The 14,076-nt window shown below is 44.9% G+C and overlaps 1 protein-coding gene across 3 annotated transcripts in view; it reads right to left on the bottom strand.

The window, feature by feature from the left end:
• grid2 (glutamate receptor, ionotropic, delta 2) overlaps positions 1-14,076 on the bottom strand; it is a 555,674-nt gene that overhangs the window by 479,624 nt on the left and 61,974 nt on the right. For all 3 annotated transcript variants that reach the window (XR_002475295.2, XM_021620870.2, XM_021620869.2), the window contains exon 2: positions 746-901. Coding sequence is in view for 2 of the 3 variants with exons in the window: in XM_021620870.2 (XP_021476545.2) it covers positions 746-901 (156 nt within the window). In the remaining variant the exon portion in view is untranslated. The remainder of the gene's footprint in view (positions 1-745; positions 902-14,076) is intronic.

Here is a 14,076-nt window from a genome sequence, read left to right as displayed (position 1 = left end):
GAAGGAACCGAAAGGACCTATTTAAAACCCAGGGAAATATGACTCTTTTAGTTGAGTTCTGTTCAGTCGAACACAGGTTTTGGTCTAAATGGTATTTTTTGTTATCAATTATCAGTTAATTAAATCATGGAATTATGCTAGAGGAGTTCATTTATATTTTGTGCCACACGTCTCTGCATTTTTATCAGATATCTCCCGAGACAAATGCCATCGACGTTACCAGCTTAATTAATTGTTAGCAGCGTTTCAGGTAATGGCAGTATTGAAACACATTTCAGAAATATTGGAAGAATATCAACCAAAAATGACGAGCCTTTTAATAAAAAATGACAATCTTCCCAATCCTAGAGTGCATATCAACAGTGACCGAGAGTATCACTGGTAAAGTACAGTGGGAATCCAACAGACACCATTTTCAGAAGGGTGCAACTACTGTAACAGTAAAAGAGATTTCCAAAACCCAAACCTTTTCTTCATTTTCTGGGGAACACCTTCAAAACCTAATATAGTGTTATTCAGTTCAGTGTGTCATTGATCAAGGTTTCGGTCTGAAAATTGAGGGATTTTCAGATGGATGGCTGAAGCATATCCACAGAAAAACCATGCAGAGTGGTCGGGGGGGGGGGGGGGGGGGGGTAAAGGACTTTGTCAGCCACTCCTCTGGCCTCGCTGAGTGCGAGATGTGGACTGCTGGTGGTGGTTGTGGTGACTGCAGGGTGAGGGCGAGGGCAGGGCAAGGCCTTACCTTCCTGGACCGCCTGGAAAGGGTTGTTCCCGTCCACAAACTCCACGGAGATGGTGATCTTCTCCGTCTCCAGGATCTCGTTGTTGAGGTTGAGGTCTGCCACGGCCATGCGGAACACCTCGTCATCCTTCCTGGCAGACTCGTCAAAGATGGCCCCTTCGGGAAAGAGAGAAAGAAGGGAGGGAGAGCAAAGGAGAGAGCAAGAGGGGGGGGGGGGGGTAATGATAAGTGATCATCGTGTCTAAGGAAAGTCTCTTGGGCCTTATTCTGTACGTGGGCCTAAACATCAATAGAGCAACAATCCATTTGCTGGGAAATAAGTAAGGTATGCCACAGTCAATGGGTGTATACAATACAGGAACATTCCACCTACATCCTGCAGGAATCCAAATAGAGACAGCATCTCTACTTTTGGCCTTGCATTTCCTCTCTGCTTGTTGCCTGCAGCAAATGAGCTAGTAATTGTTTAAACCTGCTCACTGAAGCAATGCTAAATGCATTTTGCTGACCTGCAAATAGTCATCATTTAGAAATAGATTGTGTGTATGATGCAGACTGGTGATTCATACAGTAATCTCACCAATTCGGAGCTAAGCTCACATTTTGGGGCCAATTGCGGGGCAGTGTGATTTTTGGTCACCCTCTTCATAGACCTTCACAAAAATTACAGCAAGGTAACATCCTGAGGATTGTAGTAGCCTATGCTATGAACCACGTCAAGCGACAAAGTCAGTCCTTGGGACCATGTGCACTGGAGAGTACCCGTCAAGTTAGACATTCCACTCCCATTGCCATCCCCTCATTTAGCAACAAAAACACTTTGTAAACGTTTCATCATGTGTGTTCATTGTTACTGGCATTTTCAAGCGTCCTACTGCTAGATATGTCCAATCACACGCAGGTTAAGATTGTTAATTTATCATTTGAAGTACATTGGAAGAATCTCAATTGCATACTTCTCGCTCAGTTTTTCCACTCAGACCACTCCCAGACTGTCCTAGCAAAATTCTTGCTTGAGAAATTGCTAAGAAGCTATTTCTGTTTCCTTTTACCATTTTTATTTAAACCAGTCACAGTAAGGTAGCCCACTTAATTGTTACCCAGAAATGATTTGATATTGAGATAAAAAATGACTGCATTGGACCTTTAACTTTGGTTATTTAGAATTTAAGGCACATTGTATCGCCAGCCTGTAGGCCTACTCACAACCGCATGATGTTTGTGGACTAGTTTGGAGAACGAACACGCCTGTGACGTCCACATACACTACCGGTCAAACTTTTAGACACATCTACTACTAATTCAAGGGTTTTTCTTTATTTTTACAATTTTCTACATTCTAGAATAATATTGAAGATATCAAAAATAGGAAATAACACATTTGGAATCATGAAATAATCAAAAAATGTTTTATATTGGAGATTCTTCAAAGTAGCCACCCTTTGCCTTGATGACAGCTTTGCACACTCTTGGTATTTTCTCAACCAGCTTCACCTGGAATGCTTTTCCAACAGTCTTGAAGGAGTTTCCACATACGCTGAGCACTTGTTGGCTGCTTTTCCTTCACTCTGCGGTCCAACTCATCCCAAAACCATCTAAATTAGGATGAGGTCGGGTGATTGTGGAGGCCAGGTCATCTGATGCAGCACTCCATCATTCTCCTTCTTGGTCAAATAGACCTTACACAGCCTGGACGTGTGTTGGGTCATTGTCCTGTTGAAAACAAATGACAGTCCCACTAAGCCCAAACCAGATGAGATGGCATTTCGCTGCAGAACAAATAACACATTTTCACCGGTCTAATGTCCATTGCTCGTGTTTCTTGGCCCTAGCAAGTCTCTTCTTCTTATTGGTGTCCTTTTGTAATGGTTTCTTTGCAGCAATTCAACCATGAAGGCCTGATTCACTCAGTCTCCTCTGAACAGTTGATGTTGAGATGTGTCTGTTACTTGAACTCTGTGAAGCATTTATTTGAGCTGCAATTTCTGAGGCTGGTAACTCTAATGAACTTATCCTCTGCAGGTAACTCTGTGTCTTCCATTCCTGTGGTGGTCCTCATGAGAGCCCGTTTCATCAAAGTGCTTGATGGTTTTTGCGACTGGACTTGAAGAAACTTTCAAAGTTCTTGAAATGTTCCGTATTGACTGACCTTCATGTCTTTGTGTTTCTCTTTGCTTATTTGAGCTGTTCTTGCCATAATATGGACTTGGTCTTTTACCAAATAGGGCTATCTTCTGTATAACCCCCTACCTTGTCACAACACAACCAATTGGCTCAAACGCATTAAGAAGGAAAGAAATTCCACAAGGCACACCTACTAATTGAAATGCATTCCAGGTGACTACTTTATGAATTTGAGAGAATGGCAAACGTGTGCAAAGCTGTCAACAAGGCTATTTGAAGAATCTCAAATATAAAATAGATTTTGATTTGTTGAACACCTTTTGGGTTACTACATGATTCCATATGTGTTATTTCATAGTTTTGATGTCTTCACTATTATTCTACAATGTGGAAAATAGTACAAATAAAGAAAAACCCTTAAATGAGTAGCTGTTCTAAAACTTTCGACCGCAAGCGTAGTTAACCAACAGGTTCACGTGCCCAGTAATCGTAATGCTCCATGTTGAAGGGTGTTTTCCCAATATTTGTTGAGTGTTATGAGATCGTGTCCTGATATGTTGAAATGAATTATGTAGTGGCCATTGGCCTAAATCAGAACTATTGATTATATATGTTCATTGATGAAATACCTGTTTAGGGGCATTTTGGATTATTCCAGTTCCAGTGTTCCTGAGAGCTTATTGGGCTAGAGTGAGTGTTGTCCCAGGGCTCTCTAACTCAGCTGTGCGAGGAAATATTGACACAAAGTTATAGGTCTGACTAGTTTGAAAACGGTAGCTAGAAGCCAGCAGCTTCGGTGTATCAGCCATTTAGTTTATGTTTGATACTTTTGTCAGTCAAATGTTTGCCAACGCATCATGTAAATTATATGAATGATTCCAGCTTTATTGACCTTCTCTGCACCTGTAAATAAATACCACCATTTTGCACCTGAAGTCCACCTGACTGCTGACGCTTGGCACCCCTGAAAAGACCGTAGAGTCCACTATCTTACAAACATCAAGCGAGTCTGTCCTAAAGAAAATACATCCACTGTATGACTGTTCGGTGTGTTGTCTTGTTTTCCTTGCATGGTTTTAAACGCCATGCAATGTGAACGAGAAAATACTAACAAAAACACAGTTCCGCATGAATAAATGGTCAAATAAAAGACGCATTCCTTCATCTATTTAATTAAGCTGCATTATTGATGCGACTCAAATGTGGTTCAGGGTGAATGGAAAGAAACATAGCCCACAAAGAGGTCTGATTGAAACAGATCAAAGAATAAAATACCTATCCCTTTGAGAGAGTGGGGCATAGGCCGATACCTTCAGGGATGTGATTGAGCCCTCTGTGATGGGGGTGTTATGTCTGACTGGTTGTACAGTAGTATGGTAAATATACTATTAAATATACCATCAAATGTGAGCTGGTGGTCGGTTGTGAAATCGCCTGGTAAAGACAATGCTTTCAAAGCCCTGCAAGAACTCTGTCAGACAAGACAAATCTCCCTCCCAACCAGCAGCAACGTACTCACTTTGTCTCCAATCCTCCGCAAAAAAATAATAGCTCTTTTATCTGGGCCCCAGAATGGAGTTGCCATAGAAACAAAACTCAAGGTGGAGACTTCAAAACACGCTTTAAAGCTGCATATCGCACCCGTGGCGGTGTGAAATGCTATAGAGGGGGGGGGCAATATTTTCCCTCAATGTCCCTCTAAAGTGGCCGCCTCGCTCTGTTTTATTCCCTTAACTGAAACCATCAGATATTTAAATGGTAGAATAATTCAAACATCTTAATGGAAATAAATTACTGGTGGGGGTTGATTTTAAGGCCTTTCCACCTGTGATTCGTTTTCATTTCGGTGAGTGATTCATGATCCATTGATGATGATTAAGTGCATCGAGCCTTTATACCCATAGAAACATGAATTAGGAATGAGCTCATCCATATATATTCATCAAATATGATTCATCAAAATAGTATGAGTAATCAACGGACAGAGTCTCAAAAACATACAAATGTGCTTTTGAAGGTTGGCATTGGAATCCACTGAATTTAAAAGAAATAAATAATAACAACTTGTTTACTTTCTACTGACCTTCAATCACAACTTAAATCACTGAGCTTGTTAAATGATGATATTTGTCTCCTAATGTTCCCCAGCTGGGAAATAATGAGTGATTCTACATCTGATCTCAGAGCTGTGACCAGATACTTTATCAAGGGATGGTACACCATACTAGTCTGTGCACACTGGCACCTGCCAGCAGCTGCAAACTCACACATAGCACATAGCAAAAGACAGTAGAAGGTCAAGGCCCCACTGTGCACATTATGGCCATTGTCACATTGATTAATGTCTCCAAGCTCTCTCTAGTGGAGAAAAAGTGAAGATTATAATTTTTTTTTTGTGTGTGTGTGTGTGTGTGTGTGTGTGTGTGTGTATGTGCGTGTGTGTGTGCGTGTGGACGCAGGCCTGGCGGACTGCACTGGTATGATGTGGATGGCAGCACTGCGTGCTGATTTACAAGCAGCCTTCCTCCTGCTCTAAACTCTTCTCCAGCATGGCTCCTCCAGCTCTTGGACAACTGGATTGTGAGGAAAAAGCAAACGTCACAACATATATCAGAGGAGACGATAAAGGCATTGCATCTAGTTTTATACCGATGCTCCAAGGGCAACAGGGCTCAAATGCACAATATGCGATCATTGCTATTTCCACAACAGCTATTTGGATTGAAGGCAGAATACATTCATTTGGGAAATGCTATTGACTCCCGGGTGCTTTAAACATGTATCTGATATTGCTGCTGTTGTTTACTATGGTTTCCTGAAGAATATCCAGTTTGTCAGTTAGTCCTATAACGTCTCCAGTAGTAGGTTCCTGCTGACTTCCCTTTTATGAAACGACACTTATCGTTTGGCCTTTATTCGGTTGAATGAAAAGCACACATTGTTAAATACACACTGAGAGAATCAACATGAGTTCCCTTTTAACTACAGCAAATCACCCAACAGAATAGAGGCTTTTTTCCAATTTCCAGCACTATTATTTCGCAACGTCAATAGAGCTCGCATAATTAGCCTGTGTGTTTAGACTAAATCATTTAGCATTAATGAGCAATTGTCTGGACGGGAATGACTTCACTTACAATAAGAATTGAGGGAGTGTGAAGGAAGCTTGTTCTCTCCTGACAGGGTTAGACTTGGAAACAGACTTGTCAGCCTTGTAGTGTCCAGACCAGTTAGAAGATGACTACTAGGGCAGCTGTGCAGCTGGATAGGAAAAGACACGTCTCTCAGGCTGTCCAAGCAGAGGCAGGATTCAGAAGGTTATTTAAGTGGGGGCAGAGAAGAAGGAGAGTTATTAGCTCTAATTGCACATCATTCCTTTATAGGCTATACCTGTATACTGAATCAATCTCTCTCTTTCTCTCTGAACCCAACTTGCAATACCCCACTGAGATACAGAGGAATACCACTCCCTAACACTGGTCTCCACAGCCTAGTATGGGCTGATTGTGACGAAGCAGCCCCATGGCGGTTCTGGCTATAATAATGATAATGGAAGAGCCTTTCCACGTTGATGACAATGACAACAATGACAGTGACAGAGGGGATGGAACCGCCCACCTTGATAGCAATTGAAGGATCATGATGATGATCTGTTATGATGAAAGCAAGATTGAGACGGCGTGGGTGATGATGAGGATGAATTAGTATGCTTTTGCCGGGGGGAGTGGATGGAGTGGATGGAGGGGTGGTGTTTAGGGGAGGCCTGTGAGTGCACATGTGAGGGCGGTCAGATTTACAGCCCATGCCTTGTCTGGTAGAAGGACGTGGCAGCTGACACCTGGGAGACAAGGGCGATTAATTGGCTCTGGGAGGCCCAGGGGAGAGCAGTAATCGTCTGATAGAATGTGATAGAAAACGGCAACACACCGCCATGTTTATCACGCCGTATGGCAGCCGTGGCCACGCACAGTAATAACTCCACTTCTCATTGGTGGGCCCCAGCCACCTCTCATCATCACTGCTCCGCCGCATACAAACACAGAGCCCTCTTCAATTTCTACCTCTGATGAGACTGGCTAGGTGTCCACCCCTGCACCAGGCAGGCAGAGTCACAGAGCTTGTCACAGAGCTCCACTATGTGTGACTCTGTGCTAGCAGGAATATAATGGTGTGTGGGCAGTGGTGAGTGAGTTCACAGCAGCCACTGTCGTAGGGAACTATGTGTTCCTGAAATAGACTAAGGAGGAGGCATGTCAATTCTCATACAGCAGGAAGGAGACTAAATCTTACGGTAGGACTAAGTGACAAAAATATCCACGTGTACGTGGGTATCAGCAATCTGCTTCTGCGAAATCTATTACCGCCATTGTGTAAAATTGAAATGATCCCGAGGACATGGTTTGTACTGTGAAATCCACATGTGCCATTTTCCCTTCTCCTGCTGGCTGAATACACACTTTCATTATTATCATGGAAATAAATGGCTTCATCATTAACGCGGCAGCAAAGCTGCCAGCCAGCTCACTGGCTTTGCTGAGCCAATCTAAAGCCTCTCCATGGCTGTTCCTCACCTTCCCCGGCTGTGGGGACACCTTCTCCCTGACATTTAATAAAAGTGGGCTTAAATGGGGCTGCTGGATGCCTCAGACGTATGGGGCCTGGGAAGGCGAGTTCCCCATTAGATTGGGTTCCTTTAATATTTAACCTTTATTTAACCAGGAAAAACCCATTGAGACCAGGGTCTCATTTTCAAGGTGCCCTTGGGAACAATAAATCAACATAATCAGTCTCAAAACGACACTATCAATTTACAATTTCACATTTCAACAAATCAAATAAGTAAATGACAGTTAATGTCACATCAATCAAAGCATCAATCAAGACACAGATGTTTGGGGTTTTGCTGGATTTTTACAATATGGGTGGGTACAGGCGTCATGTGGAGTATACCCCTTGCCACACACACACACACACACACGAACGTGGACACGCACACACATATACACACACCGCTTTCATGCCATTTCAGATGGTGTTGGGGTGTTTGGTTAAAATCTGCCTAAAACAGCACAGTAGGCTCAAAGTTAATATATAACTTAAGCTAGCACATAACATTTTGAGAACCATGTTTCTTAGAGCTTGGTGAGAGCGCGGTTGTCCTGTGGTTGTTTTGCATACAACCTTCCCAAATCTTAAATAAAGGTTAAATAAAGTTAAAATGAAAAGTACTGGGAAGGGGTGCAGGATACCCAGCTGGCACATAACGGTCTGAGAACCATATGTTTCTTAGGTTGGAATTTCAGTACTTCAGCATAACCTGTAGAAAAGGTTAAAGTCATTTTCTCAAATTGTTTAGAGAACTTTAAGAAACAACGTTGTTCTGTGGGTGTAACGGTTTTCCGTATAAGAAGGAGAGTCGGACCAAAATGCGGCGTGTCTATTGCAATCCATGTTTAATGAAGTAACACACTAAACACAAACACTATCAAAACAATAAACTTAACGAAAACCGAAACAGCCTATACTTGTGTAACCTAACACAGAACAATGACATCAGGACACTAAGGACAATCACCCACGACAAACTCAAAGAATATGGCTGCCTAAATATGGTTCCCAATCAGAGACAACGATAAACACCTGCCTCTGATTGAGAACCACTTCAGACAGCCATAGACTTAGCTACAACACCCCACTAGCTACAATCCCCATACATACACACCACAAACAAAAACCCATGCCACACCCTGGCCTGACCAAATAAATAAACACAAAATACTTCGACCAGGGTGTGACAGAACCCCCCCCCTAAGGTGCGGACTCCCGAACGCACCTCAAAACAATAGGGAGGGTCCGGGTGGGCGTCTGTCCATGGTGGCGGCTCCGGCGCGGGACGTGGACTCCACTCAATCAATGTCTTAGTCCCCTCTCCTCGCGTCCCTGGATAGTCCACCCTCGCCGCCGACCATGGCCTAGTAGTCCTCACCCAGAACCCCACTGGACTGAGGAGCAGCTCGGGACTGAGGGGCAGCTCGGGACTGAGGCAGCTCGGGACTGAGGGGAAGCTCAGGAGTGAGAGGAAGCTCAGGAGTGAGAGGAAGCTCAGGCAGGTTGATGAATCTACCAGATCCTGGCTGACTGGCAGATCTGGAAGAGTCTGGTCGACTGGCAGATCTGGAAGAGTCTGGTCGACTGGCAGATCTGGAAGAGTCTGGTCGACTGGCAGATCTGGAAGAGTCTGGTCGACTGGCAGATCTGGAAGAGTCTGGTCGACTGGCAGATCTGGAAGAGTCTGGTCGACTGGCAGATCTGGAAGAGTCTGGTCGACTGGCAGATCTGGAAGAGTCTGGTCGACTGGCAGCTCTGGCTGCTCCATGCTGACTGGCTGCTCCATGCTGACTGACAGCTCTGGCTGCTCCATGCTGACTGGCAGCTCTGGCTGCTCCATGCTGACTGGCTGCTCCATGCTGACTGGCAGCTCTGGCTGCTCCATGCTGACTGGCTGCTCCATGCTGACTGGCAGCTCTGGCTGCTCCATGCTGACTGGCTGCTCTGGCTGCTCCATGCTGACTGGCTGCTCTGGCTGCTCCATGCTGACTGGCTGCTCCATGCTGACTGGCGGCCCTGGCTGCTCCATGCTGACTGGCGGCCCTGGCTGCTCCATGCTGACTGGCGGCCCTGGCTGCTCCATGCTGACTGGCGGCCCTGGCTGCTCCATGCTGACTGGCAGCTCTGGCGGCTCCTTGCAGACTGGCAGCTCTGGCGGCTCCTTGCAGACTGGCAGCTCTGGCGGCTCCTTGCAGACTGGCAGCTCTGGCGGCATCCTGCAGACAGGCAGCTCTGGCGGCTCCTTGCAGACTGGCAGCTCCTTGCAGACTGGCAGCTCCTTGCAGACTGGCAGCTCCTTGCAGACTGGCAGCTCCTTGCAGACTGGCAGCTCTATGCTAACTGGCAGCTCTATGCTAACTGGCAGCTCTATGCTAACTGGCAGTTCTGAACAGGCGGGAGACTCCGGCAGCGCTGTAGAGAAGGAAGGCTCTAACAGCGCTAAACAGGCGGGAGACTCCGACAGCGCTGGAGAGGAGGAGGGCTCCGACAGCGCTAGACAGGCGAGGCGCACTGTAGGCCTGATGCGTGGTGCTGGCACTGGTGGTACTGGGCCGAGGACACGCACAGGAAGCCTGGTGCGGGGAGCTGCTACCGGAGGGCTGGGGTGTGGAGGTGGCACAGGATGGGTTAGACCGTGAAGGCGTACTGGAGATCTTGAGAGCGGTGCTGGCACAGGACGTGCAAGGCTAGGGAGGTGCACAGGAGGCCTGGTACGTGAGACTGGCACCATCTTCACCAGCCGACTAACACGCATCTCAGGACGAGTATGGAGCGCTGACCCAGGTGCCATCAAATCCCCGACACGCTCCGTCGGGCGAATTCCATGTTTAAAACACCAACACAGCAACTCCCTCATTTCTCTCTCCTCCAATTTCCCCATTAACTCCTTCACAGTCTCTGTTTCGCTCACCTCCAACACCGGCTCTGGTTCTGGTCTCCTCCTTGGCTCCTCACGATAAACAGGGAGAGTTGGCTCAGGTCTGGCTCCTGACTCTGCCACACTCTCCCTGAGCCCCCCCCCAAGAAATTTTTGGGGCTGACTATGGGGCCTCCGTCCGCGCCGCCTTGCTTGCTTCGCAAACTCCATTCTCCTATATCCTTCCGCGCACTGCTCCATCGAATCCCAGGCGGGCTCCGGCACTCTCCCTGGGTCGACCGCCCACCTGTCTATCTCCTCCCAAGAAGTATAGTCCATACTGTACTCCACTTTGGGCTGTTCTTGCCTGTTGACACGCTGCTTGGTCCCTTTGTGGTGGGTGATTCTGTAACGGTTTTCCGTATAAGAAGGAGAGTCGGACCAAAATGCGGCGTGTCTATTGCAATCCATGTTTAATGAAGTAACACACTAAACACAAACACTATCAAAACAATAAACTTAACGAAAACCGAAACAGCCTATACTTGTGTAACCTAACACAGAACAATGACATCAGGACACTAAGGACAATCACCCACGACAAACTCAAAGAATATGGCTGCCTAAATATGGTTCCCAATCAGAGACAACGATAAACACCTGCCTCTGATTGAGAACCACTTCAGACAGCCATAGACTTAGCTACAACACCCCACTAGCTACAATCCCCATACATACACACCACAAACAAAAACCCATGCCACACCCTGGCCTGACCAAATAAATAAACACAAAATACTACGACCAGGGTGTGACAGTGGGAATTTCAGTCCTTCAGCATCATATATTCCACAGGTTAAAAAACATACAGTGCCTTGCGAAAGTATTCGGCCCCCTTGAACTTTGTGACCTTTTGCCACATTTCAGGTTTCAAACATAAAGATATAAAACTGTATTTTTTGTGAAGAATCAACAACAAGTGGGACACAATCATGAAGTGGAACGACATTTATTGGATATTTCAAACGTTTTTAACAAATCAAAAACTGAAAAATTGGGCGTGCAAAATTAATCAGCCCCTTTACTTTCAGTGCAGCAAACTCTCTCCAGAAGTTCAGTGAGGCTCTCTGAATGATCCAATGTTGACCTAAATGACAAATGATGATAAATACAATCCACCTGTGTGTAATCAAGTCTCCGTATAAATGCACCTGCACTGTGATAGTCTCAGAGGTCCGTTAAAAGCGCAGAGAGCATCATGAAGAACAAGGAACACACCAGGCAGGTCCGAGATACTGTTGTGAAGAAGTTTAAAGCCGGATTTGGATACAAAAAGATTTCCCAAGCTTTAAACATCCCAAGGAGCACTGTGCAAGCGATAATATTGAAATGGAAGGAGTATCAGACCACTGCAAATCTACCAAGACCTGGCCGTCCCTCTAAACTTTCAGCTCATACAAGGAGAAGACTGATCAGAGATGCAGCCAAGAGGCCCATGATCACTCTGGATGAACTGCAGAGATCTACAGCTGAAGTGGGAGACTCTGTCCATAGGACAACAATCAGTCGTATATTGCACAAATCTGGCCTCTATGGAAGAGTGGCAAGAAGAAAGCCATTTCTTAAAGATATCCATAAAAAGTGTTGTTTAAAGTTTGCCACAAGCCACCTGGGAGACACACCAAACATGTGGAAGAAGGTGCTCTGGTCAGATGAAACCAAAATTGAACTTTTTGGCAACAATGCAAAACGTTATGTTTGGCGTAAAAGCAACACAGCTCATCACCCTGAACACACCATACCCACTGTCAAACATGGTGGTGGCAGCATCATGGTTTGGGCCTGCTTTTCTTCAGCAGGGACAGGGAAGATGGTTAAAATTGATGGGAAGATGGATGGAGCCAAATACAGGACCATTCTGGAAGAAAACCTGATGGAGTCTGCAAAAGACCTGAGACTGGGACGGAGATTTGTCTTCCAACAAGACAATGATCCAAAACATAAAGCAAAATCTACAATGGAATGGTTCAAAAATAAACATATCCAGGTGTTAGAATGGCCAAGTCAAAGTCCAGACCTGAATCCAATCGAGAATCTGTGGAAAGAACTGAAAACTGCTGTTCACAAATGCTCTCCATCCAACCTCACTGAGCTCGAGCTGTTTTGCAAGGAGGAATGGGAAAAAATGTCAGTCTCTCGATGTGCAAAACTGATAGAGACATACCCCAAGCGACTTACAGCTGTAATCGCAGCAAAAGGTGGCGCTACAAAGTATTAACTTAAGGGGGCTGAATAATTTTGCACGCCCAATTTTTCAGTTTTTGATTTGTTAAAAAAGTTTGAAATATCCAATAAATGTCGTTCCACTTCATGATTGTGTCCCACTTGTTGATTCTTCACAAAAAAATACAGTTTTATATCTTTATGTTTGAAGCCTGAAATGTGGCAAAAGGTCGCAAAGTTCAAGGGGGCCGAATACTTTCGCAAGGCACTGTATACATTCCATTCTCAGCATCAACAAAACTCTCTCTATCCCTCTATCTTGTTAAGTGTGTTCAGGTGTGTTGGCCACATCCACTAATTGGCCACACCTGATCTTAATGAGTGCTTGTTTCCTTTGAAATGGGGTCTGTTTGAATAGACTAAAATGAACAGCTTTGTATAAGTAAAAAAAAAACATGACATGCTATCTCCATCCTGGTGGCGCAGTGGACTAATTCCATGGATAGAGAGGCAGAAGATCATAGTCTCATTGAGGCTGTGCTACAATAAAGAAATAACAAAATGTGTTTGCATGATTAATGCCTAAGCAAATGCATTTCCATGTGTCCTATCTGTGCTTGGAGTTGAACACAGTTAACCTAAGCTAGCAGTGTTACTAAAACATGCACTCAGAAAGTTATTTGATTACCTTAAATAATCTATCATTTCTGTTCTCAGAGTCTTAGCAATACCTCCCAGGAAAACTTTCAAGCCCAGAACATTTTCAATTCCGTTCTCAGACAGGAAACTTATGGCTTCGTTCCAAGAACCAATGGGAAACCAAAAATGTACGTTCCCACAACTTCCAAGGAACCAAATGTGTCAGCTGGGTTAGAATCACTGGGCTTGAAGTCAGTTGAAAACCCATAACTCTGTAATTAATATCTCTATTTGAATAGCCATTAACACCTTTCCAGAGGTCAGTGTGTGTAGAAAGCATCATTAATGAGCGCCAATGATAATGGCGATGTCAATATTTCCAGATGTTTCGTGCTCATCCGGCTGAGTGGAGTGTGGGAAGGGAATTAGTGCAGAGTGTTATGGTGCTTGACACTAATGGAATGCTGAGCCAATTGTGAAGGCTAACACACAACGTGGCCCTCATCACTGGGGGTTGTCACACAGCATGAGAATGGGAGAGAGAGAGAGAGCAGTACACAGATAGGATGCACAATGCCTGTAATAATAACCACAATGCAGTCTAAATGAAAGATTATGCTAATATCAAACTCTCACTATGACGATCAAAGGTTAGGTTACAAAAGTGTAGTCAACATATCCCTCTAGTAGTATTTGTATGCTACCCCATACCCCAAATAGCAATTCCTCCGTACACCAAGTAGAGGGTGCCGACTCCATGTCAATAAAACATGGGTAAAGTAAGAGATTTTAAAAATCCATGCCTCAAAAACCTACTTAGACACTGCCACTTGGTGTACTCCGGTCATTTTCTGACCTGATGTAGACAAGCTCTAGCCAT

The sequence above is a fragment of the Oncorhynchus mykiss genome, chromosome 11, assembly GCF_013265735.2.
Source record: "Oncorhynchus mykiss isolate Arlee chromosome 11, USDA_OmykA_1.1, whole genome shotgun sequence".
Classification (NCBI taxonomy): Eukaryota; Metazoa; Chordata; class Actinopteri; order Salmoniformes; family Salmonidae; genus Oncorhynchus; species Oncorhynchus mykiss.
The sequence above is the reverse complement of the archived record's forward strand: the minus strand, read 5'-3'. Positions and strand labels throughout refer to the sequence as shown.